At 45.0% G+C, this 26,113-nt stretch overlaps 1 protein-coding gene across 1 annotated transcript in view; it reads right to left on the bottom strand.

The window, feature by feature from the left end:
* The window catches only part of LOC137378580 (early endosome antigen 1), a 1,009,825-nt gene that overhangs the window by 392,304 nt on the left and 591,408 nt on the right, over window positions 1-26,113 (bottom strand). Inside the window, exon 18 of the mRNA XM_068048885.1 lies at window positions 23,086-23,253. Within this exon, the coding sequence (XP_067904986.1) occupies window positions 23,086-23,253 (168 nt within the window). The remainder of the gene's footprint in view (window positions 1-23,085; window positions 23,254-26,113) is intronic.

The raw sequence follows: 26,113 nt of genomic DNA, 5'->3' as shown, positions 1-26,113 counted from the left end.
GTGGTTCCAGTATTTCTTGCTTTTATTTCAGATTTCCAGCATCCGCAGTATTTTGCTTTTATCACATGATTCAGTTCTTATGCGTAAGCTGAAGTGATAACAAGTCTCCATTAAAGCTCTGCGTTCAAACCGTTATGCCTATCCTTCAGCTTTGCTTTTATTAGTCTAGAAAGAGATAATACAACATTTTGTGGCTAAACTATTGTGGTCACCATTTTAAATTAGGTCTTTAAATTCCCAATAAAATATTGTTCATTTTTTGAATACCTAATGCTGCTATGTTTAAATCACATACTAGAGGATCTCCTATGAAGAAGTGGAAAGTAAGTATAATCATAAGTACGTATCCCTTACAGTTAAAATATCCAGGAAACAGAAAAATGTAATAAACAAACTAGGACACTGAAATAAGGTGAACAGGAAGTGTATGCTAGATGCAAGATTTTAAAAATCTATTACTATTTGTGATATTGGAGTGTTAGAGAGATCTGCAGAAATCGAACCTGTGCTGCTGCTAGTAGATTGGGAGTGTCTTTGAGGTGGCAGCTGAAGTGAGGCACTGAGCCAGGAGGTCCCATAAGGGGTGTAGAGCACTGGTGGGGGGAGGGATCTGGCCAGAGCTATGGGAAACTGTATCATAGGTTCGTTTGGGGCCAGAGGTTCCAGCTGGCATGTGGTGTTAAATTCCAGAAAGCTTGTTGTGGAAGGATAATGCTGAAAGCTATCTTTACTCAGCTTTACATTTATTGTACAGAATAAAAGAATTACAAACATGTAGCTCCTCACTCAAAAACCTCCACCTGTCTCAGTAAGTGTCTCCTTATAAGTGCTCAAGTAAGACCCCAATTAACACCCTCATCTGCATATAATTAAACAATTGATACACAATTAACGGATGGCCCTATTTCAAGTGGCAGTTACAGGGTACTGGTCAGGGAAAGGGTGCAGTGAGGATGGGAGCGACTGTTCCATTGGAAGGCCAAGTAATAAGAGGAAATGGCATTATGGTGCCGAACACCACAGTGCCATGTAACTTGCAAATCTCGGGAGCTGCAAGCACTGGAAAATAAATTCAATGTAAATTAATCATCGAAGTGAAATGGGAAAGTGTCGTAAGAACATAAGAAATAGCTGTAGGAGTAGGCCATTTGAATCTGCCCCACCATTTAATAAGATCATGGCTGATCATCTATCTCTACGCCATTTTTCCCCACTATCTCCATATTCCTTGATGTCATTAGTATCCAGAAATCTATCGATTTCTATCTTGAACATGCTCAATGATTGAACTCCCACAGCCCCCTGAGGTAGAAAATTCCAAAGATTCACCACCCTCTGAGTAAAGATATTCCTCCTCTTCTCAGTCTTAAATGGCCTGCCCCTGATTGTGAAACTGGTTCTAGACTCACCAGTCAGAGGAAACATCCTATCCACTGCTACCTTGTAATGCCCTGTAAGAATTTTGTAAGTTTCAATGAGATCACCTCTCATTCTTTGAAACTCTAGAGAAAGAGGCCCAGTTTCTGCAATCTCTCCTCATTAGACAATCCTGCCATCCCAGGGATTAGTCTGGTGAACCTCCATCGAGCTCCTTCTAAGGCAAGTATATCCTTTCTAAGATAAGGAGACCAAAACTTTCATAAATCTAAGTTATTCTGCCTAATCATATTATGATTTTCTAAGTGCCCTGTTACCATGTCATTAATAATAGATTCCAGCATTTTTATTACTACTGATGTCAAGTTAACTGGCCTGTAGTTCCCTGTTTTCTCTCATCCTTCTTTCTTGAAGAGCTGGGTTACTTTTAGTACCTTCCAATCCGTGGGGACTGTTCTAAGATCTAGGGAATTCTGGACAATCAAAACCAATACATCCATGATCTTTGTAGCCACCTTTTTTATAACTCTTGGTTGGATGTAGGCTTTCAGGTCCAGGGGATTTGTCAGTTTTTAGGTCCATTAATTTTTCCAGTACTATTTCTTTGCTAATATTAATTACTGTAAGCTCCTCATTTTCACCAGACCCTTGGTTCCCCATTGTTTCTGGAATGTTTTTTGTGCCTTCTACAGTGAAGACAGATAAAACGTATTAAGTTAATGTTTCTGCCATTTCCATATTCCCCATAATAATTTTTCTTGTCTCTGCCTCTAAGGACCAGCATTTATTTCTGCTAATCTCTTCCTTTTTACAGATCTATAGAAGTGTTTACAATCTGTTTTTATGTTTCTTGCTATTGTCATATTCTATTTTCTCTTTTTTTTAAATCAATTTCTTGGTCATCCTTTGTTGAATTCTAAAATTTTCCCAATCCTCTGGTTTATTACTCTTTTTGGCAACATTAAAAACCTCTTCTTTTAATCCAACATTATCTATAAATTAAATAGAAACAGAAAATGCTGGAAATTCTCAGCAGGTCAGGCAGTATCTTTGGAGAGAGAAACAGTTAACATTTCAGGCTGATGACCTATCGTCAGAATATTTCTACCAGCTTTACCTCACAATTACCTCTCTCGATGCCTCCACTGTCTCTAAATTGTCAGACTGCTTGTCCAACATTCAGTATGGATGAGAAGAAACTCCTCCAACTAAATATTGGTAAGACCGAAAGAATTGTCTTCCGCACTTGCCACAAACGTTGTTCCCTAGCCATTGACTCCATTCTCTCTCCCTGGCTACTATCTAAGGCTTACCCGGACTGTTTGACCTCTAGATAAGCTTCTGATCATATATTTCTGCCATCACTAAAACTGCCTATCTCCACCTCTGTAAGATCTCCTGACACTGCCCCTGCCTCAGATCATCTGCTGCTGAAACCCTCATCCATGTTACCTCTAGACTTGACTATTTCAATGCACTCCTGGATGGCCTCCCACGTTCTACACTTCATAAACTTGACACCATCCAAAACTCTAAAATAAAAGCAAAATACTGCGGATGCTGGAAATCTGAAACAAAAACAAGAAATGCTGGACTCACTCAGCAGGTCTGGCAGCGTCTGTGGAAAGAGAAGCAGAGTTAACGTTTCGGGTCAGTGACCCTTCTTCGGAAGAAGGGTCACTGACCCGAAACGTTAACTCTGCTTCTCTTTCCACAGATGCTGCCAGACCTGCTGAGTGATTCCAGCATTTCTTGTTTTTGTACCATCCAAAACTCTGTTGCCCGTGCCCTAACTTACACCTAGTACCATTCACTCATCACCCCTGTGCTCGATGACCTACATTGGCTCCTGGTTAAGCCATACATTGATATTAAAATTCTCATCCTGGTTTACAAATCCCTCCATGGCCTCACCCCTCCCTACATGCCTCCGAGATATCTGCAGTCATCTAATTCTGGCCTTTTGAGTATCCCCGATTTTAATAGCTCCAGCACTGGTGGCCATGCCTTCAGTTCCCTAGGACCTAAGCTCTGGTATTCCCTACCTAAACCTCTCCACCTCACTTTTGTCCTTTAAGACACTCCTTATAAACTACATCCATGAGCAAGCTTTTGGGCACCTGTCCTAATATCTCCTTATGTGGCTCTGTGTCATATTAAATTTTATAATACTCCTGTTAAGGACATTTGGGTGTTTTACTACTTCAAAGTGGCTATATAAATACAAGGTGTTGTTATCTTTAACTTCTTTTGTTAGCCACAGTTGGACAACTTTTCCCTTGAGGTTTTTATTTTTCAAAGGTATGTATACTCGTTGCTATGTTGCAGGAGGTGTTACACAAGAAGAGCATGTAGCAGCAGGATGCCTAATATACGGGAGATATTTATCTATTAGCTGAGAATAACATCTCAAAATTTGAGATGTACCTAATGCATACTGAAATCTAGATGCTAAATCACAAATGCATGAAAAACAGCTTATTTGCAAGGAAATTTAATTTAAGCTTCAATTTAAGGACATACATTTTTCGGTTTATTCATCTGTGCAAAAACATTTACATCAGATAAAGTATGTTTCATTTGTCACCTGAATCCTGCTAATCCAATTAATTTAAACTAGGGAATACCCAGTGTAATGTAACCCAATTAACCCTTCATGGCTTTACTTTTTATTACTCTTGATTGGAATTCACAGTACATTTAAATATAAAACATTCAGGCAATGTTAGGTATGGGGCAGTAGAGTCAAGCCTTAAAGAGCCACAAGTATGCAAAGTGTTACTGCTGGAGTTTAATGTGCCAAAACCCTTGTTAACCAGCACAGAGCACTGATAAACAGTGATTTTGGCCAGTTCCTGCTGTTTGTCCGTCTAGGATCACCTGAACCATTAAGGCACAGGTTTTCAGGGTTATTCTGAGTCAATTGGGAAAGACTGCAGTCCCTTTGACAGGTCTGCTCCTCCAGTGAGCAAGCTTGGTGAATCGTCGACAGCGCCCTGGATTATTGTGGGCATGCCTGGTTCAAACATCAGATTATTGAGTCCAGCACAGAAGGTTGACATGGTTCTGAACTTCAATCAGTCGGTGCCATCTTAGAGGGATATTGACTCCACTGAAACTGCTTTCTTCTCTCAAGGAGGGCAGTTACTTATTTACCATTACTGTGAATATGGGTGTGCCTCAGACGTTAAATAATGCTGCCCAGCATCAGTGCATTGGTATTTAATGTATTCAGATTCTGAAAGAAAGTAGAATGCACGTAGTTAAGAACATAAGAAACAGAGGCAAGAGTAGACCATTCGCCTCCTCGAGCCTGCTCTGCCATTCAATATGCTCATGGCTGATCTTCTACCTCAAGTAACTTTGCTGCCCGCTCCCCATCCTTGGGTCCTTGAGAGAGCAAAAATTTATTGATCTCAGTCTTGAATATACTCAACAATGGAGCATCTGCAACTTCCTGGGGTAGACAATTCCAAAGATTCATAACCCTCTGAGTGAAGAAATTTCTTCTAATCTTAGTCCTAAATGACCAGCTTCTTATCCTGAGGCTGTGTCGCTGTATTCTAGATTCCCAAGGCAGGGGAAAGAACCTCTCAGTGTCTACCCTGTCAAGCTCCTTCAGAATCTAGTTTCAATGAGATCAGCTCTCATTCTTTTGAACTCCAGAGAGTATCGGCCCAATTTACTCAAACTCTCATGATTGGACAACACACTCATCACAGGAACCAATCTAGTAAACCTTGGCTGCACTTCCTCCAAGACAAGTGTATCTTTCCTTAGATATGGAGACCAAAACTGCACACAATATTCTAGGTGTGATCTTACCAAAGACACATACAATTGCAGCAAGACTTCCTTATTCTTGTACTCCAATCCCCTTGCAATACTCCAATGCTATGTGACTTCCTAACTGCTTGCTGTATCTGCATGCAAACTATCTGTGTTCCTTGAATGAGTACATTCAAGTCTCTGTGAACTTTTTTCCCAAAAATATACTTTATTCATAAAAGAATTGCAAAAATACATTACAAAACAGTTCAAATTTCACATTTTGTCAAGTACAATAGAGATCAGATTTCTTCGATAGAGAAACATGAGTTGCCTCACAAGTCTTGCCATTGCATTTTAAATGCAATGTACATTGGCATTACATAGCAAAAAACATTTTGGTGCATACAGCCCGAGGTGTTTTACATGGGTTCCAGCCCCTCGGTATATTATGGCAGGAGATCCTTATGCAGTGGCCTGTCCCCATTAAGCCTTTGCGGCGGCTGCCCCAAGCTTTAGTGCGTCCTTCAGTACATGGTCCTGGACCTTGGAATGTGCCAGTCTGCAACACTCGGTCATGAACAACTCTTTGCTCTGGAAGACCAGTAGGTTTCGGGCAGACCAAACTGTGGATCCAGCAGCAGTTGATGTTTATCTCGGTATATGTCCCTGTGAACAGCCTATTGAGCACAGAGTCCTGTGTTACGGAGCTGCTCAAGATGAACCTTGACAAAAACCACTGAATCTCTTGCCACACCTGCTTTGCAAAGGCACATTCCAGAAAGAGATGGGCAACATTCTCTTCTCCACCACAGCCACTTCGAGAGCTGCGTGTGGAGGCGATGAGATTCTGGGCGTGCAGGAATGATCTAACGGAGAGGGCCCTTCTCACCACCAGCCAAGCTAAATCTTGGTGCTTGTTTGAAAGTTCTGGTGATGAGGCATTCTGCCAAATGACTTTGGCAGTCTGCTTGGGGAACCATCCCACAGGATCCACCATCTCCTTTTCCCGTAGGGCCTTGAGGACATTCCGTGCAGATCACTGCCTGATGGATTGGTGGTCAAAGGTATTTTTCTGCACAACCTTTTCCACGAAGGATAGGTGGTATGGCACGGTCCAACTGAAGGAAGCGCTCCACGGCAATGTGACCAGACCCATCCTTTGCAACACCGGGGACAGACAGAACCTCAGCACGTGGTGACATTCGGTGTTTGCGTACTGGGGTTCTAGGCACAGCTTGATGCAGCCGCACGTAAAGGTGGCCATCAGGATGAGGGCGACGTTGGGTACGATTTTTCCCAGAGGTTTGAACTTCATGTCCCTGTGGACACGGTCCATTTTTGATCTCCAGATAAAGTGGAAGATGGCTCAGGTGACCGTCACGATGCAGGAGTGGGGTATGGGTCAGACCTGCGCCACGTACAGTAACAACGTGAGTGCTTCACACCTGATGACCAGGTGCTTACCCACCGTGGAGAGAGAGCGCTACTCCCACCTGCCCAGTTTCTGTTTTACTATGGCTACTCGCTCCTTCCAGTTTTTGGTGCATGCCCCGGCCCCTCCAAATCATATCCCTAGCACCTTCAGGTAGTCTGACATAACCGTGAAGGGAACAAAGGATTGGTCAGCCCAGTTCCGAAAGAACATGGCCTCACTCTTGCCGCGATATACTTTGGCTCCCGAGGCCAGTTCGAACTCGTTGCAGATGTTCATCAGCCTGCGAACGAACAGCGGATCCGAGCAGAAGACAGCGACGTCATCCATGTGTAGGGAGGCTTTAACCTGAGTGCCTCCACTGCCTGGGATTGTCACTCCTCTTATTCCCACATCCTTCCAAATGGACTCAGCAAAAGGTTCGATACAGCAAACAAACAAGACAGGGGAGAGAGGACAGCCCTGTCTGACTCCAAATTTGATCAGGAAACTTTCTGATTTCCACCCATTAATTGATACTGCACTACTGATGTTTGTGTACAGCAGTTTGATCCAATTGCAGATTCCCTCCCCAAACCCCATTTTGAAGAGCACTCCCATCATGTAGGTGTGAGATATCCTGTCAAAAGCCTTCTCCTGGTCCAAGTTGATGAGGCAGGTGTCCACCGCACCACCCCCTCCCCCAACAAATCCTGCACATAGGTGATCGTATCTCTGAGTTGCGCGAGGCTATCAGAGATCTTCTTGCCAGGTACAGTAGAGGTCTGATCGGGGTGAATCACCAACTCCAGAGCAGACTTGAACTGACTGGCGATGACTTTGGACAGAATTTTATAGTCTAAATTGAGCAGTGAGATAGGCCGCCAATTTCAGATATCCATCCTCTCCCCCTTCCGCCTGTCGATGAGGGTGATGATACCTTTTCTCATTGGATTCTGACACGCTGCCAGCCAGAAGCATACTCTAGTACACTTAGAACCATAGAAACCTTTGAAAAGTTTCGGCACAGAAGGAGGCCATTCAGCCCGTCGTGGCCGTTCCGGACGTAAAAACTAGCCGCCCAATCTAATCCCACTTTCCAACACTCAGACCGTAGCCTTGCAGGTTACAGCACTTCAGGTGCATGTCCAGGTACCTTTTAAAAGAATTGAGAGTTTCTGCCTCCACCACCGTTCCTAGCAGTGAATTCCAGACACCCTCTGGGTGAACACGTTTTTCCTCATGTCCCCTCTAATCCTTCTACCAATCACCATAAATCCATGCCCACTGGTAACTGACCTCTCCGCTAGGGGAAACAGGTCCTTCCTGTCTACACTATCTAGGCCCCTCATAATTTTGTATACCTCAATAATACACCCCTCAGCCTCCTCTGTTCTAAGGAAAACTACACTAGCCTATCCAATCTTTCCTCATAGCTGCAAATTTCAAGTCTGAGCAACATTCTTGTAAATCTCCTCTGTACCCTCTCCAGAGCATTTATGTCCTTCCTGCAATGTGGTGATCAGAACTGTACGCAATACTCCAACTGTAGTCTAACCAGCGTTTTATACAGTTCCAGGATTACATCCCTGCTTTTGAATTCCACACCTCGGCCAATAAAGGAAAACATTCCATATGCTTCCTTCACCACTCTATCTACCTGTCTTGCCACCTTCAGGGACCTGTGGACATGCACTCCAAGATCTCTTACTTCTTCTACCCCTCTCAAAATCATCCCATTTATTGTGTATTCCCTCGTTTTATTTGCCCTCCCCAAATGCATTATCTGGATTGAATTCCATTTGCCACTTTTCCGCCCACTCAATCAAGCCATTGATAGCTTTCTGGAGTCTACATCTATCCTCTTCACGATCAACTACAAGGCCATTTTTTGTGTCGTCAGCAAATTTCCCCATCATGCTTCCCACAAGTCCAAGTCATTAATATATACCACAAACAGCAAGGAACCCAACACTAAGCCCTGAGGAACACCACTGAAAACAGCTTTCCATTCACAAAAACATCTGTCGACTACTACCCTTTGTTTCCTGTCCCTGAGCCAATTCTGGATCCAACCTGCCATATTCCCCTGTATCCCATGGGCTTTCATTTTACTGACCAGTCTGCCATGTGGGTCCTTGTCAAATGCCTTACTAAAGTCCATGTAAACCACATCCACTGCACTACTCTCATCAATCCTCCTTGTTACTTCCTCAGAGAATTCAATTAAGTTAGTAAGACATGACCCTTCCCTTAACAAATCCATGCTGACTATCCCTGATCAGTCCGTGCCTTTCTAAGTGGTAGTTTATCCTGTCCCTCAGAATGGATTCTAACAATTTACTCACCACCGAGGTCAGACTGACCGGCCTATAATTATTTGGCCTATCCCTCGCACCCTTTTTAAACAATGGTACAACGTTCGCAGAACTCCAATCATCTGGTAGCTCTCTTGTAACGTGAGTATTTGAAGATGATCCTTAGCGCTTCCACTATTTCCTCCCTGGCTTCCTTTAACAACCTGGAATGCAATCCATCCGGCCCTGGCGAATTATCCACTTTCAAGGATGTCAGACCCTCTAGTACTTCCTCTCTTATTATGCTTATCGTATCTAATATTTCACACTTCTCTTTAACTACAATGTCAACATCAACCCTCTCCTTTGTGAAGACATAGACAAAGAACTCATTGAGAACCCTGCCCACATCTTCTGCATCCACGCATAGTTCCCTTGTACATCTCTGATAGGCCCTGCCCTTTCCTTAGTTATCCTCTTCCTCTTAATGTACTGATAAAACATCTTCGGGTTCTCCTTGATTTTACCCGCCAGTAATTTTCCATGTCCTCTCTTTGCTTTTCTAATTTCCTTTTTTTACTTCACCCCTGCCCTTTCTATACTCCTGTAGGATTTCTAAAGTATTAAGAGTTTTGTGATCATCATAAGCTTTCTTTTTCTGCTTTAACATACCCTATAAGCTTCTAGATAACCAGGGGGCTCTAAATTTCTAGCAGGTCTGAGCCAATCCAGTCCCACAGAGTTGAATACAACTCAACCGGCAAGCCATTGCTTCCGGGAATTTTACTCGCCTCAAAGGACCTGATGGCCTTTGTCAGCTCGTCCTGAGATAGCGATTTGTCCAGACTCTCCCGCGTACTGTCATGTAAGACTTCTCTGATACATGACAGAAAGAACTCGGAGGCCGTGCTGTCCGTGGGCTTCACGTCGTACAGCCCAGCATAAAAGGATTTGCTGATCTTTAGTATGTCAGACTGCAATGACATTACCGAGCCGTCCTCTTCCTTCGGGCTGCTGATCACAGAGCTCTCTGTGTGTATCTTTTGAAAGAAGAAACACGAGCACATCTCATCTTGCTCAACGGAGCAGACTCTGCACCGAAAGATGATCTTGGAAGCCTCCATGGCAAAGATAGAGGCCTGCTGGCTCTTCACCTCTTGGAGTTCCTCCTTGACCTCGACCCCCAAAAACAGCAGCAGGTGCAGATTCTGCATTCTTTTCTACAGTCGAGACATTTCCCTCTGTTTCTCTCTCGCCCTCTGAACACCTTTGAGGATGAAGAACCTCTTGATGTTCGCCTTGATCGCTTCTCCAGTGTGCCGGAGACTCTAAAAGGAGTTTCACGGTTCTCCAACCTTTGTAATCCCTTTTGAGTTCCTCAATGTTCTTGGGGGTCAGCAGTTTTACATTCAGCTTCCATGTCCCCCGCCAACCCGCTGGTCATTCTGTAGGTGACAGTTGGCTAGTAGGAGGCAGTGGTCAGAGAACACCAGCTTGACGACGGTGGATCTGACCGTGAATGCACGGGACACAAACAGGAAGTCAATCCTGGAACGGGCAGACCCGTCCAGTCTTGGCCAGGTGTATCTACGCTGCGCTCCGTCCGCAGGGTTGCTGAAGACATTGTGTACCTTGGCATCTTTCACTGTTTCCGTCAGGAATCTGGACGTGGCATCCAGTTTGCTGTCGTCACTGCTGGATCGTCCAGTTGCATCAATGATGCAGCTGAAGCCATTGCCCAGAATTACCGGCCTCGACGCCGCCAGCAGCAGTTGTAGCTGCTGGAAGACGGTCAGCTGCTCACTGTATTGGACTGGGGTGTGCCCGTTGATTAACCAGAGCGAAGATTTGTTGTACATTACATCTGCTATGAGGAGGTGATCGCCCACCACCTCCTTAACTTCAGAGATGTTGAAGTTTCCTCCTCACAGCAGAATACCCAGGCCAGAGGAATGAGAACCCTTTCCCCCTGACCAGATCAATGGCCCATGGAACCACCAACTTGACCATTGCCTGTAAGTGCTGAGGTGTGGTATTGCACACTCCTTCAGAAATAGCAGGTCAGCCTTTGACATTGGCCAGGTAACCTAAGGTCAAAACACATTGCGTACTGGACATAATTCACGCTAATAGAGGCATTTAAAAGTTCCACACCTTGGAAAAAATATTTGATTTTATTCTTACTATCAAAGTGAAAAACCTCACACTTCCCCACATTATACTCCAACTATCACCTTGTTGCCCACTCACTTAACAAGCTGAATTTAATCAGCTCTTCATGGGTCCCGGCAGCAGATGAGGGTGGTGTCGCTGCTTGTCATGTGTGCGGCTGGCCGACCGTCATCACGTGGCGCTCGGTCCATTTGAATGCAGGGGGCGTGGAGCCTGTCCCATTGGAGGACGAGGATTGGTGGCGTGATGCCAATGATGTCATCAGCAGAGACAAACACAAGTACTAGCACCATATTTAAAGCACTGTCAGCCCTGTTTAAACTGCTGCTTCGCCTTTGTGCTGCTGACCGCACCCACCCCCTCCCCCACCAGCTAGAGTCCCTGTGCTGATGTGCTGCTGACCACCACCCCCCCCCCCGACCCCCACCACCCCCTCACCCCAAACCCCTGGCTGGAGTCCCTGTGCTGCTGATCTCTTTGGCTGGAGTCCCTGTGCTGCTGATCCCTCTGACTGGAGTCCCTATGCTGCAGACCCCCCCACCCTCGCCCGCCCATCTGGAGTCCCTGTGCTGTTGAACAAGGCCTCATAAGCTGACTGGAAGCTAAGAGGGACCATGACAGGCAGAAGAGACCAGGTGGCCCCATGGTTCAGTGCTGACTCCCTGCGGATTCTGCTCCAGGCTGTAAGGGAAAGGCAGGAGCTCCTCTTCCCAAGGGACAGCAGCAAGAGAGCCTCTTACCTGACCAAGCAAGCCTGGATGGAGATTGCAGAGGGGGTCAGCAGTCACGGGGTCACCCTCCGAAACTGGCCCCAGTGTAGCAAGAGAGTCAATGATCTTCTTTGCTCTGCCAAGCTGACAGCCCCATATCCATACCATTTTGGGTTTGCATGTGCTCAAATGGGAGGGAGCGTGACATGGTCAGGGAGTGGCTGCAATGGGGGTGGCAAGTGGCTGAGGCAACAGCAGATCACGCTGGATGCATGGCTGCATCTCCAAGACTACCAGCCTTCTGTCCTCGCTTGCACCCCACACGTCCCTTGAGAGCGAATGTGATTAGGAGGCATTCAGGAAGCTCCTATCAGGAGCCAAAGGGGTATCACTAGAACAAGCGTCCTACTGGTCTCAGTGAGAAGATGAACAGTGTCTCTCTTTTTGCTCGCGAGAGAAAATGGCCCACAAGACCAGGGAAAGGGCAAAGACTGGATGTGGAATCCCAGACATCCAAGAACTGACTCTGGCAGAGGAGGTGGCCTGGAACTAGCGGGTTCCCAGGGCGGCCAATCCAGAGCAGACAGAGAGACTGGCGTGTCCACCCAAGAGAGTGAGGAAGCATTGTGGTCATGTGGTGACCACCAACCGTCTAGAGAACCACATCACGCGTGGTTGGCATGGGCAGAAACATGCAACAGAACCCCTAAATGTTTGTGTTTTCTCTCATGCACATTGAGGCACCTCGGAGGGAAGATCATCTGCTGGTGCCGCTAGAATCATGTCGTCCTCTGAGGGTGAGGAGGAAGTATCCTCAGAGGGGGCACTATCACACCATTTCCCTGCACCCTCCACCAGTGCAGATATTGTCACCTTGATGGGTATGCGCTCGGGCTTAGATGCAAGGTCACAAGCGGTGAAAGCACCACGCATGCGTCAAAGCAGTTGACAGAGGCCACTGACAGTTGTAGGACTGTGGGAAGCCTCGTTCATGCTGAGCATCCGGCTGATGACGAGCCTCAGATGTCAGCGGCACAGAGCGTGCTGGAGTTGAACAGAGAGGTAAGGGGACATCTGATGGAACTGCCAGAGGCAATGTGAGGGCATGCACGGACGATGGAGGAGTCTATCCAAACCATGAGTGCTGCCATGTCTCAAGCGTGCGAGCGCATGGCTTCCTCCATCAAAAGATTGTTGAGCCTCCTGGAGAGCCAGATCCCAGAGATGCACGCAGACCTCCATATACTCACCTTGGCCATGAGTTCAACGTAGCAGTGGCAAGGTGAGAGGGGAACAAGGCATCCGTGTCTTCTCCAGGTCCTCGTCCATCTATGGTCAGTGGGAGGTTCGTGAACATTGAAAGGGAGGCAGAGAGGCTGACTTCCTCATCTGGGGACTCCCTTCCGGATGCTCTGAGTTGGCTCCTCAGACCCTCCATCAGTGACCCTAGCTCCAGTAGCTGTGACGACTGAGGAGGCTCCTGCATCTGTGCAGGGCACCCTCAGTCAGCCGGGGCCCTCAAGGCCTCAGAAAGCCAGAGAATGCCTGCCAAAGTCATCCAAGGCCACAGGGCAGCATGTTCAGCAGCCTGCCTTCACCTCAGCTGTCAGCGTAGGGGGAGCACTTCATAGAAGCTCCACAGAAGTGTGTGAGGAAGAGCACTTGGACGCATTTGGGCTTTCACGGGTATGTGCAACTTGGTTTTGTTATTAGGTATTGTTAATATTTCAATAAATGGAGGTCAGGTCACATCTATTGTTGAGAAAGTCTCATGCCCTGTCAGTTACCACCTTCACACTTGCTCCCTCAATGGGCTGCCAGTGCAGGGGCAGACTGTGTATGGGCACCTTCTCAGCTTTGTAGATGTGCCTGGTGAGCTTGGGTGCAAGACACGTGTGATAGGAAAGAGGTGAGACGCAGAATACAATGAGGTGAGTCTTGATTGAGCATCTTGGAACAGGCATCATGGTGAAAGAAATTGGGTATGCATGAGATAATCCTGAGCCTCCCTTGCATGTCTCTCAATGGCTCTTGACTCCAGTACAAAGGTTTCATCGTCCCGCGCTGCCTGCTCGTCATCTTCCTCCACATTCTCCTTGTTGAATGAGGAATGATGATCCATCATGTCCTCTTGACGCAAGACTTCCCCCTTCTGCAGTTCTAGATTGTGCAGAACACAGCAGATCACCACAATACACAAGACCCTTGCTGGGGCATACTGCAGGGCTCCACCGGATTGATTCAGGCACCAGAACCTCATCTTCAGCAGCCCAATGGCTTGTTCGGATGGACTAGTGGCAGGTGTTGTACCTCTCATTTGCTGGAGTGCAAGGGTTCCTTACAGGTGTCAGTAGCCATGTCTTCAATGGTAGCCCTTGTCCCTGAGGATCCATGAAGGTGAGTAGGGGAGGTGGAACAGCTGTGGTACCTGGGACTGCCGAAGTATGCAGGTGTTGAGGCTGCTTCCCGGGAAGCAGGCACATACCTGAAGAATCTATTTACAGTGGTCACAAACCAGTTGAATGTTGATGGAATGGAAGCCCTTCCTGGTGATGAAGGCCGTTGGCTGCTCCGTGGAAGCTTTGATATCTACATGCGTGCAGTCGATGACATCTGCACCTGTGGAAATCCAGCCATGGCTCCAATTTCAATGACTCTCTCCGTCTGAGTGTCAGGGTTGGTCCGGTAATGCAAATAGTCGCTAGCCCTCTTGAACAGAGCACTGGCCACCTCATTGATGCATTGGTGGGCTGCTGCCTGGGATAGCCCACACATGTCCCCAGTGCATCCCTGGAAAGAGCTGGAGGCGTAAAAGTTGAGTGCTACAGTGATCTTCAAGCCCATGGGTACTGGATGTCCACCAAAGCCCATGCGTTACAGCTCGTCCTACAGCACGGTGCGTAAGTTGGTGACGGCCTCTCTGGAGAGCCACAGCCTTCACTGATACTGTCGCTCAGACATCTGGAGGTAACTGAGGTGAGTCCAATACACTCTTCCCATGGAAAAGCCCTTCTGGGTGCGGCCAACTGCTGTGGCTCCCTTAATCGATCTTCATCAACTTGCCCAACTGCTGCCTGGCCTTGCCTCCCTCTGAGTCTCTGCTGCGCAGCACAGGGATCTACAAAGATTGGGTATATGAGAATCATTCCAGCTGGTCGCTCCCCATCCTGTGCGCTGTACCTGCAGAGGTGAGTTTGCCTTTGGAGCCTTCCCTTGCCACTCCCCTCTGATCACGGGCTAATGCCCCTCTGCACCCACCCTTACCATGAGGGTGGCATCCGCTTCTCACCTACACTTGGCATAAGGGCTGAACCCCCTTTGCACCCATCCTTGCTGTGAGGGCTGCACCCCACTGTGCCCACTCTTGCCTCGAGGGCTGTGCCATTGTTGGGCAATGGCCACCACACCCCCTTTTCCCGTCCTGGATTCATGCAACATTCCCCATAGATGCCTTCCCATGGTGGCACTGAGGCCTTGCCTTTAAATAGCCAGGGATCTGAAGGCACGCTATCCCTGTGCACCGTTCTCCATTCACCAAATAGGAAACCCCCCATTAAATCCGAGTCAGGCTCATGCAAATATATGATAAATACCTTTTCAGCAATTATAATTGCAATCCTGCCATGTCGTAGCAGTAACACCGCCTTGGACCTTTCCTACTGCAGATGAAATCTGGAACCAACATCACGGCATCGGGTTTCTGGGTGAGCGCCTCCCCTCCCAATTTTTCTGGCCCCCACACCTCTAATCCCACTCCTGCTGGTCGGATAAAATCCAGCCCAACCTGTCTGTATCTCTTTGCAGCCTCTTTGCTTCCTCCTCACAGCTTACATTCCCACCTAATTTTGTATCATCAGCAAACTTAGATACATTACTCCCTGTCTCTTCGTCCAAGTCATTAATATAGATTGTGAATAGCAGAGGCCCCAGCACTGATCTGTGCAGCACTCCACGAATTACAGCCTGTCAACTTCAAAATGCCCCGTTTATGCCTAATCTGCTTCCTATCCATTAACCAATACTCCATCCATGCTAATATATTACATCAAACTCCATGAGCCTTTATCTTGCGTATTAACCCTTTGTGTGGCACCTGATCAAATGCATTTTGGAAATGCAGGTATCCTACATCTACTGGTTCCCCTTTATCTACCCTACTAGCTACATCCTCAAAAAAGTCGAACCAATTTGTCAAACATTTATTCCCTTTCGTAAAATCATGTTGACTTTGTCTGACCATACTAGGATTTTCTCAGAGCATTCTTCTTCTTTGGCCTCCTTGTCTCGAGATACAATGGGTAAGCGCCTAGAGGAGGTCAGTGGTTTGTGGAGCAGCACCTGGAGTGGCGATAAAGGCCAATGCTAGAGTGACAGACTCTTCCACAGGCACTGCAGATAAAATTGGTTGTCGGGGCTGTTACATAGCTGGCTCTCTCCTTGCGCCTCTGTCTTTTTTCCTGCCAACTGTTAAGTCTCTTCGCCTCGTCACTCTTTAACCCCGCCTTTATGGCTGTCCATCAGCTCTGGCGATCACTGGCAACTGACTCCCACGACTTGTGGTCAATGTCACAGGACTTCATGTTGCGTTTGAAGACGTCTTGAAAGCGGAGACATGGACGGCCGGTGGGTCTGATACCAGTGACGGGCTCGCTGTACAATGCATCCTTGGGGATCCTGCCATCTTCCATGCGGCTCGCATGGCCAAGCCATCTCAAGCGCCGCTGGCTCAGTAGGGTGTATATGCTGGCCGCCTCGAGGACTTCTACATTGGAGATATGGTCCTGCCACCTGATGCCAAGGATTCTCCAGAGGCAGCGAAGATGGAACGAGTTAAGATGTCACTCTTGGCTGACATACATTGTCCAGGTCTCGCTGCTGTAGAGCAAGGTACTGAGGACACAGGCTTGAAACACTCGGACTTTTGTGTTCCGTGTCAGTGCCCCATTTTCCCACACCCTCTTGGCCAGTCTGGACATAGCAGCGGATGCCTTTCCAATGCGCTTGTTGATTTCTGCATCGAGAGACAGGTTACTGGTGATAGTTGAGCCTAGGTAGGTGAACTCTTGAACCACTTCCAGAGTGTGGTCGGCGATATTGATGGATGGAGCATTTCTGACGTCCTGTCCCATGATGTTCGTTTTCTTGAGGCTGATGGTTAGGCGAAATTCATTGCAGGCAGCTGCAATCCTGTCTATGAGTCTCTGCAGACACTCTTCTGTGTGGGATGTTAATGCAGCATCATCAGCAAAGAGGAGTTCCCTGATGAGGACCTTTCGTACTTTGGTCTTCGTTCTAAGACGGGCAAGGTTGAACAACCTGCCATCTGATCTTGTGTGGAGGAAAATTCCTTCTTCTGAAGACCTGAACGCATGTGAGAGCATCAGTGAGAAGATGATCCCAAACAGTGTAGGTGCAAGAACACAGCCCTGTTTCACACCACTCAGGATAGGAAAGGGGTCTGATGAGGCACCGCTATGCTGAATTGTGCCTTTCATATTGTCATATTGTTAAGGTCTCCTTAATAATAAATTCCAGCATTTCCCTGACAACTGCTGTCAGCCTATCTGAACTGTAGTTCTCTGTTTTCTCTCTACCTTCTTTCTTGAACTGTGGTGTTACATTTGATAACTTCCAATCCACTGGGTCCATTCTGGGACCTAGGGAATTTCGGAAAATTATAACCAGTGCATCCATTGTCTCTGCAGCTACCTGTCTTAGAACCCTCGGATGTAGGCCATCATGTCCGAGGGATTTGTCAGCTTTTAATCCCTTAACTTCCTCAAATAATTTTTTTCTGCCCCACGCCCCAACTCTACCTCCTTTTGTATCTATCCCTGGAAAAAGCTATCCGTCAATTCACTTACAACTACACTTTCAAAATCTCAACTATCTAGCCTTTGGGCCCTCTGCTCACCACAATATTTCTGCAGCTATTGATTTGCTCAATCGTACCCTCACCTCCACCTTAGATGCCCTAGACCCCAATAAAACCACTGCTCTCCTTCAGCCTGGCCCTTCCCCTGATATGGCCCTCATCTCTGCTCCCTCAAGTCCAAGGGATGCAGTCTTGAAAGGATATGGCAGACAACTGGTTTACTCATCCACTGCCAGATCTGGCAGGACCAGATAAAATACTATCAGGTCCTGCTGTTGTCTGCTAAACTGCTCACTATTCCAGGATCTTCCTGGCATGAAAAGATAACCCCCAGCTTCGTTTCTCTATTGAAAACTGTCTTCTTAAACCTCTCTCCGCTGTCCCCTTCATCTTCACCTCCAACTGTAAGCGTGAGGAGCTCATGGACTCCTTTGTCACTAAGATCGAGATGATCCGATCAACTGCCTCTGCTATGTCCCTCCCTTCCACTCGCCAACCAAGCCAAACCTCCTCTAATGCTCCCCCTGCCCGAGCCCTGAACTTGCATCTTTATGTAGTTTCTCTCCCATCTCCCTTCATGCCCTCTCTGAGCTCATCTTGTCCATGAGACCCACCTCCTGCTCCCTTGATCCTTTTCCCACTAAACTGCTGATCGCCCAGCTTCTCCTCCTGGTCTCCATGTTAGCCAATATTGTTAATAGTTCTCTCTCATCAGATGTTGTCAGTCTCTTCTTTAAATCTACCGTCATCAAACCTCTCCTCAAAAAAACCCTAGACCCACTGCCTTGCAAACTACCTTCCCATCTCCAACCTCCCTTTCCTCTTCAAAATTCTTGAACGTCTTTTCATCTCCCAAATGCGTGCCTATCTTTCTTGGAACTCTGTGTTTGAATCCCTCCAATCAGGTTTCCGCCCCTGCCACAGTACCGAAACAGCTCTTATCAAAGTCACAAATGACATCCTCTGCGACTGTGACAAATGTAAACTTTCCCTCCTTACCCTTCTCGGCCTGTCTGCAGCTTTTGACACTGGTGACCACACCATCCTCCTCCAACGTCTCTCCAATGTCGCAGTGGGACTGCTCTGGTTCCATTCTTATCTATCGAATTGTAGTAGATTACCACTTGCAATGGCTTCTCTTCCTGCTCCTACACCATTACCTCTGGCATCCCCCTTGGCCCCCTCCTATTTCTCATCTACATACTGACACTCGGCGACATCATCCAAAAGTGCAGCATTCATTTTCACATGTACATTGACGACACCCAGCTCTACCGCACCACCACCTCTCTTGACTCCTCCAATGTTGCTAAATTATCAGACTGCTGATCTGACATCCAGTACTGGATGAGCAGAAATTTCCTCCAATTAAATATTGGGAAGAGTGAAGGCATTATTTTCGGTCCCCGCTCCAAACAGTTCCCTCGATACCAACACCATCCCTCTTCCTGGTAACAGTCTGAGATTAAATTAGAAAGTGCTGGAAATATTCAGCAGGTTTGGCAGCATCTGTGAAGAGAGAAACACAGTTAACGTTTCAGGTCTGTGACCTTCTGATGAAAGGTCACAGATCTGCAATGTTAACTCTGTTTCTCTCTCCACAGGTGCTGCCAGTCCTGTTGAGTATTTCCAGCATTTTCTGTTTTAATTTCAGATTTCCAGCATCCTCAGTATTTTGCTTTTATTTATCTGAGATTAAATCAGTCTGTTCACAACTTTGGTTTCATATCTGACCCTGAGATGAGCTTCCAACCTCATAATCAGGCCATCATTAAGACCACCTTACTATCTCCATAATATCTTCTGAAGTCACCCCTGTCTCAGAACATCTGCTGCTGAAACCCTCATTCCTATCTTCACTACCTCCAGACTTGACTATTACAGTGCATTCCAGACTGGTCTCCCACTCTACCCTCCATAAATTTGAGGTAATCTAAAACTCTGCTGCCTTTGTCTTAACTCACACCAAGTCCCGTTCACCAAGCGCTCTTGCATTTGCTGACCAACATTGGCTCCCGGTCAAGCAATGGCTTGATTTTGAAATTCTTATCCTGGTTTTCAAATCCCTCCTTGGCCTTGCCCCTTTCTATCTCTGCAAATTCCACCAGCCCCACAATCCTCCGAGATGTCTGAGCTTTTCTAATTCTGACCTCTTGAGCATCCCCGGTTTTAATCGCTCCCCCATTGGTGGCCGCATCTTCACTTGCCTCACCCTAAGCTCTGGAATTCCCTCCCTGCACCTCTCTACCTCGCTTTCCTCCTTCAAGACACTCCTTAAAACCTACCTCTTTGACCAAGCTTTTGGCCATCTGTCCTAATTTCTCTTTATGTGGCTTGGTGTCATATTTTGTTTTATAATGCTCCTGTAAGTACCTTGGGACGTTTTGTTACATTAAAGGTGCTATATAAATATAAGTTGTTGTTTTGCTGCTGATATTAATTACCGTAAGTTCCTAACTCTTATTAGCCCCTTTCTTATCCTTTTTTTCTGGTATATAATTTGTGTCCACTGTGACAACTAACACAAAGAGCTGGATTTTACCAGCCCCTTGATGTCGGGGGTCGTGGCAGGGCGGCCCAGCAAATGCATCCGGGCGAGGCCCGCCACGGGTCTCGACGCCGGGAAGGCCCCGCCCCGTATTAACGGCAGCAGCAAGGCCTCGTGGTGGCACCCCCACCGCTCGGCAACAAGACTTCCATTTGAAGAGGTTAAAACATTAAAATGAAGGAATAATTACTTAATTCATCCCGACGGCCATCCCGCTCCGATAATACGGTCGGTGGCCGTCACTCACGTGCCATCGGATCTCCGACTGGAGATCCGATGCAGGACACTGATGGGAGAGGGGAGGAGGTAAATATTTCAGTGTTGGGTGGAGGGGGGAGTGGGGTCAAACTTACCTAATTGGTCGAGGGGGTGATGGGAAAGGGTAAAGGTAAAAGTTTCTGAACTTCGGCGGGGGAGAAAGGTCAGGTACTGAAGGTAAGTATTTTGTTAGGGGGCGGTGGAGATGGCAGGAATGATATGTAAGGCTATTGGGCGGGTTGGAGAGGGGCTGGAAAGATATTTAAAATTATTTTTAATGCTTTTAAATCCACCGCTTCTTTAAAAATCTAAATTGCCATTTAGGACGCTCAGCTCTTTAAAAATGGAACCAGACGCTGTTGCCGTCGATGGAGCGCACCCCCTCCTCGTCATCGAGGGTGGGGTGGGGGGTGGTCTGCCCTGGCCAATGTAAATGACCCGTTGCACTGAATATCGCGGCAGCTCCGTGGATTGAAAGCTGTCTTAGAAGCTCGCGCCGAGATTGGCAGCGAGCTAGTAAAATTCAGCCCAAAATATTGTTTGACATCTCTGCCATTTCCTCATTCTCCACGATAATTTATCCTGCCTTTGTCTCGAAGAGACCAATGTTTACTTTAGCTACTCTCCTTTTTATACTTGTAAAAGATCTTACAATCTGTTTTTATATTCATGGTTAGTTTACTCTCTTTTTATGAACTTTTTGGTTGCCCTTTGCTGTTCCTAAAACACTTCCAATGATAAGGCTTACTACTATTCTTTGCAACATTATAAGCCTTTTCTTTTAATCTAACACTATCTTTAACTTCCCCAGTAATGAATCTTTCTCACTGAGTTTTTGTTTTTCAGTGGAATGTATTTTTGTTCAGAATTTTGAATTATTTCTTTAAATACTTCCCACTGTTTATTTACCACTTTACCTTTTAGTCTATTTACCCAATCAACCTTAGTCAGCTGTCCCCTCATATCTAAGTAATTGGCTTTGTTTAAGTTTAAGATCCTTGCTTGGGACTAGAGTATGTCTCTTTCAAACTTAATATGGAATTCAATTGTACGATGATCACTTTTTCCCCAGAGGATCTTTTACTATGAGATTACAAATTAAACCTGCCTCATTGCACAATACCAGATCTAAAATAGCTTTATCCCAATTGGTTCCACAACATATTGTTCCGGGAAACTGTCGCAAAAGCATTCTACAAACTCATCTTTCGGACTACCTTTGCCAATTTGATTTGTTCAGTCCAGACTATATGAAGATTAAAATCCCCCAAAATTATTAGCTTGCCTTTGTTACAAGCTCCAATTATTTCTTGTCTAATGCTCTGTCTAACGGTATAACTACTGTTGGGGGGCTTCCTCAAGGACAGTTAGGGATGGGCAACATGTGCTGGCCTTCCCAGCGATGCTTACATCACAAGAACGAATTAAAAACAAATTACTCCCGCCAGCATTTTCTGAGTATGGTTATTCCACCTATACTGATTCTGCCTCCTGATCTTCTGAGCCAAGATCTCTTCTCACTACTACCCTTTTGACATCCTTTAATATCAAGGCTACACCTCCTCCTTCTATTTTCTATCTTTTCAAAATTTTGTGTACCCTGGAATATTTATTTCCCAAACTTAGTCTTGTAAGAGATTATTATTGAATAGTTAAATTTACCATCTGATTTTAATTCAGTAGATTAGCCGTTTGCCTGAAGTATCATGCTTGATGTCTTTTCTTAAGTAAAAAAAAAAGCAATACCTAATTCTTGATGCAGTAAACATCATCAGTCTCCATACTTTCTTCACCATCAACCCACTGGGAATTTAACATTATTATTCTGCTACTGTAGCAGTTTTCTACAAAACGTAACATCAAACACTTCACAGTACAGAATGCAGACAGAATTTTATTACCCCAAGTACCAAGTGGCTGCATAGAATGGACTACTGAGCAAGTTTCAGGAGAACAGGAAATTGATTTTGAAAACAAAGAAATAGTACACAAGTCAATCTAAATTACAAGTGTCTTGGTTCAGACATAACAATTGGAAGCAAAGTGTTCACAGTCTGTTACGCCAGCATTCTCTCAATAGAGAAGAACGTTGAGCTAGCTCACATTTTCCTACCTTTAAAGACAACAAAATCCTGCAATAATTTTCCAATTGATCGATTTATTTTGGAATGAAGGTCCTGTACATAATAACATCACTCTTTCTAGAACTAACAAGTTACAATGCTTTCAACTAGTGCAGTAATTATCATTTACTAATTTTATAAAGTTACATTAGATCAGCAGAAGTTATATGCTATGCAGAAAGATAAATGTGCTTTGATCAAACTGGAACAAATAGTTATATAAAACTATCACATCACAAGTGTAATTACATGTTTTATGATGTTTTGCTGTCTTATGAACTGAATAAGAGTTGGTTACTGTTGCTATAATTTTTCCCTATCAAAATGCTGAATGTGATGCTGAGAATTTTTTTTTGCAATCTTGCTCAGATAAACAGCTTTTCATCCTAGAATGCTGCATTCAGGAGAGTGCAACCACCAAGATGTGGAGAAAAATCAGTGGGTCCAGCTATTCCTAAATTAGTAAATATATACATGCAACATTGGTAATTATTCTTTAAATACATTGCTATGTATTGCATCATTACATCAAAGTAGAGTTACCTTGGTCTGGAGCTCTAAAGCTTCACTTTGTAGGGCCTGTGTCTCAGTCTCCAGCTGGTAGATTGTCTCCTGCTTATGTTCCAAAATCTTCTCAGCTGACTCCTGAGCAACGTGAATGGATGAAAGTTCTGCATTCAACTGTCTTATTGTATCTTGACATTGATCCACCTACAACAGGGATAAAAAGTCATGCTATACCTTGAGATCAACAGTTTGCTTATATGATACAAAGGGAACCAGTGAGGGTCAAAATCAACCAAAATACTTGAAAATGTTGAAAAGGTGCATTTATCACTCTAATTGTTATAAAGAATATTTCTGTGCACCAGTTTATCATTAATGAGGAAAATAACACATCTGTTACTATGTTTTATTTCTTAAAGCAGCTAGTTCGATGCAACTCTGATGTGGCTTTGGGAGGTTTTTCTCTATGAAATCATGGATTGGTGGAGTGCCTGAGCTCACATTTCCCATTCTCAATGTCACTTAAATGGAATCTCATGAGAAGTCGCCATAAAATGCTTGTTGAAGATTGCCTTCAAATATCAATTTTAGAACATAAAATGCTATAAAAGGACAGTTAAGGGGCACTGAGAAGTGTACAGATAACTCTCGTTTTATGCGTTATCCAGAAAAGTAATCGGTCGGGATCAGATTCAGATGTTGTAAAAGAACAAGTCACAAGAACAAGTCAGAATATGAGAATGTTGGTATTTTGAGCCACTTTGCTGTGAGACAACAGCTTAGATATTTGACTTACAGTTTTCTTATTATAACTTTGAGTAATGTCAGTGATAAACACTCAGGTCAACAGTTACCCATTAAGAATTTGTCCCAAGGACACGAATGAGTTTTAAAATGCAAATTCTCCCCATAAATATCCATTCCACAAATATATTTATTTATTTTTATTTAGAGATACAGCACTGAAACAGGCCCTTTGGCCCACCGAGTCTGTGCCGACCAACAACCACCCATTTATACTAACCCTGCAGTAATCCCATGTTCCCTATCACCTATCTACACTAGGGGCAATTTACAATGGCCAATTTACCCATCAACCTGCAAGTCTTTGGCTGTAGGAGGAAACCGGAGTACCCGGCGAAAACCCACGCGGTCACAGGGGGAACTTGCAAACTCCGCACAGGCAGTACCCAGAATCGAACCCGGGTCCCTGGAGTTGTGAGGCTGCAGTGCTAACCACTGCACCACTGTGCTGCCCTAGCCACTTACATGTTTTAAAACAAAACATTAATTCCGGTAGCCATTTTGAGTAACATGTTCCTCTTGATAATGGGGTGGTGGGTTTGAAAATGATGATGGATCCCCACCCATAGTAATGTGCATACTGATTTTATGGTGTCACCTCCAGTCAAATATGGATGGACATATTCAAATGAGGCAGTCATGATAGTGTGACACCATGAGTAGAAGTTAACATGACAAGTCCAAACTTGTCAGAATTTTATCCCTTGTTTGCACGAGTGTCATCTTATTTCCTGTAGCTTAAGTTATATATTCAAATGTTGACATTTCAAATGGAAACACAGTGAAACCTCAGCAAATTAGTTACAATGATCAGTTAATAGAAATCCTATTCAGATTCATTAACCAATGAATTTCAGTTCCTCAGTTTTCAATTAATTACAGCACTGAATTTTCAAGAACCACTGTCACATTTATTAGAGGCCTGATTAGTGTTAAGGCAACCAGTGGGCTATTTTCCACCTCAAGCAGGTGAAGAATAGGCATGATAAAATGCAATACCATGAGCTGAAAGCAACAATCAAATACAGCTTAGAATATAATCGTGACCTCCTTTGTGGTTTCACGATGGCGTGTTCTGTACTCTTGCAGCTGTCTCTCTAAGCTGTGGATCGCCTTATCACTGGTCACTCTCTCTGACTCTGCCGATTTAAGCTGTTGCTTTAGATGTTCAGTCTGCATCTCATATTGAAAAATCTATTTTGATAGGAAAAAAAAGAAAAATGATCACAGAGGCATTTTCTCTCTAATGGAAAAGACATCTTTAATAATTAAGACACAGTATCCTTAATGGATTCAGATACCAGTGAAGTAGAGCATCAACAATGAGTCTAAAATGTATCTTGTTATTTGCAGTTCTAAAAGAAATAATAATAGCCCTGCTGCTTTTTAAACAAGGCAATTCTGTATTCAACATGAACATTTTTCAGATCTGGACTGCATAAATTACTGAAGGAAAAAAATTATAAAATTGAATAAACATTCTGACAAAAAGCTAACTTGATCTTTGGCTCAAAAGGTTTGGATTCCAGAAGTGATAATTCCACATAGTTTTATTCAAAAATATATTTTCAGCAAAGCATACTGTAAATTAATCATCTTTATTATCTCAGAATATGCAAAATCCAGTGAGGTTATGTTATAAATCTCTAGTCTGGTACTGCTGGTCTTATTGATAAATTCCTAATTTATATAGGCTTAATCCAAAAATGGGATAGCACAACTATATTTCTTTTGCACAATCTGCAACAACCATTTATACAACACCCGGAACATAAAAAAAGTCTCAAGATGCTTCACAAAGGAAATAGATAAACAGTTACCAAGCCATGGAGCAAAAGAATTGGGGCCCAATCAAAAGGCTGCTTGAAAAAGATGGGGAGAGAAACAGAGGGGTTTAGCGAGAATGTTCCAAACAGTAAGGCTGAGACATCTGTAAACCCTGCCAAAATAGAAAGGACAAATGAAGGAGGGATGCATAACAGGCCAGAGATCAAAGCACTCAAGCTGTGGGAGGCTGGAGGAGAATGTAATGACAGGGTAGGATAAGCCTGTGATGAGTTTTTGCGAATGAGGATGAGAATTTTAAGTGGAGGGATGGGGAGACAGTGTAGGTTACTAACAACCTTAATGGCTCATGCTAGACTGGGTATGCGGCAGGTGGTGAGGGAACCAACAAGAGGGAGAAACATACTTGACCTCGTCCTCACCAATCTGCCTGCTGCAGATGCATCTGTCCATGACAGTATTGGTAAGAGTAATC

Source organism: Heterodontus francisci, chromosome 17 (assembly GCF_036365525.1).
Source record: "Heterodontus francisci isolate sHetFra1 chromosome 17, sHetFra1.hap1, whole genome shotgun sequence".
Classification (NCBI taxonomy): domain Eukaryota; kingdom Metazoa; phylum Chordata; class Chondrichthyes; order Heterodontiformes; family Heterodontidae; genus Heterodontus; species Heterodontus francisci.
The sequence above is the reverse complement of the archived record's forward strand: the minus strand, read 5'-3'. Positions and strand labels throughout refer to the sequence as shown.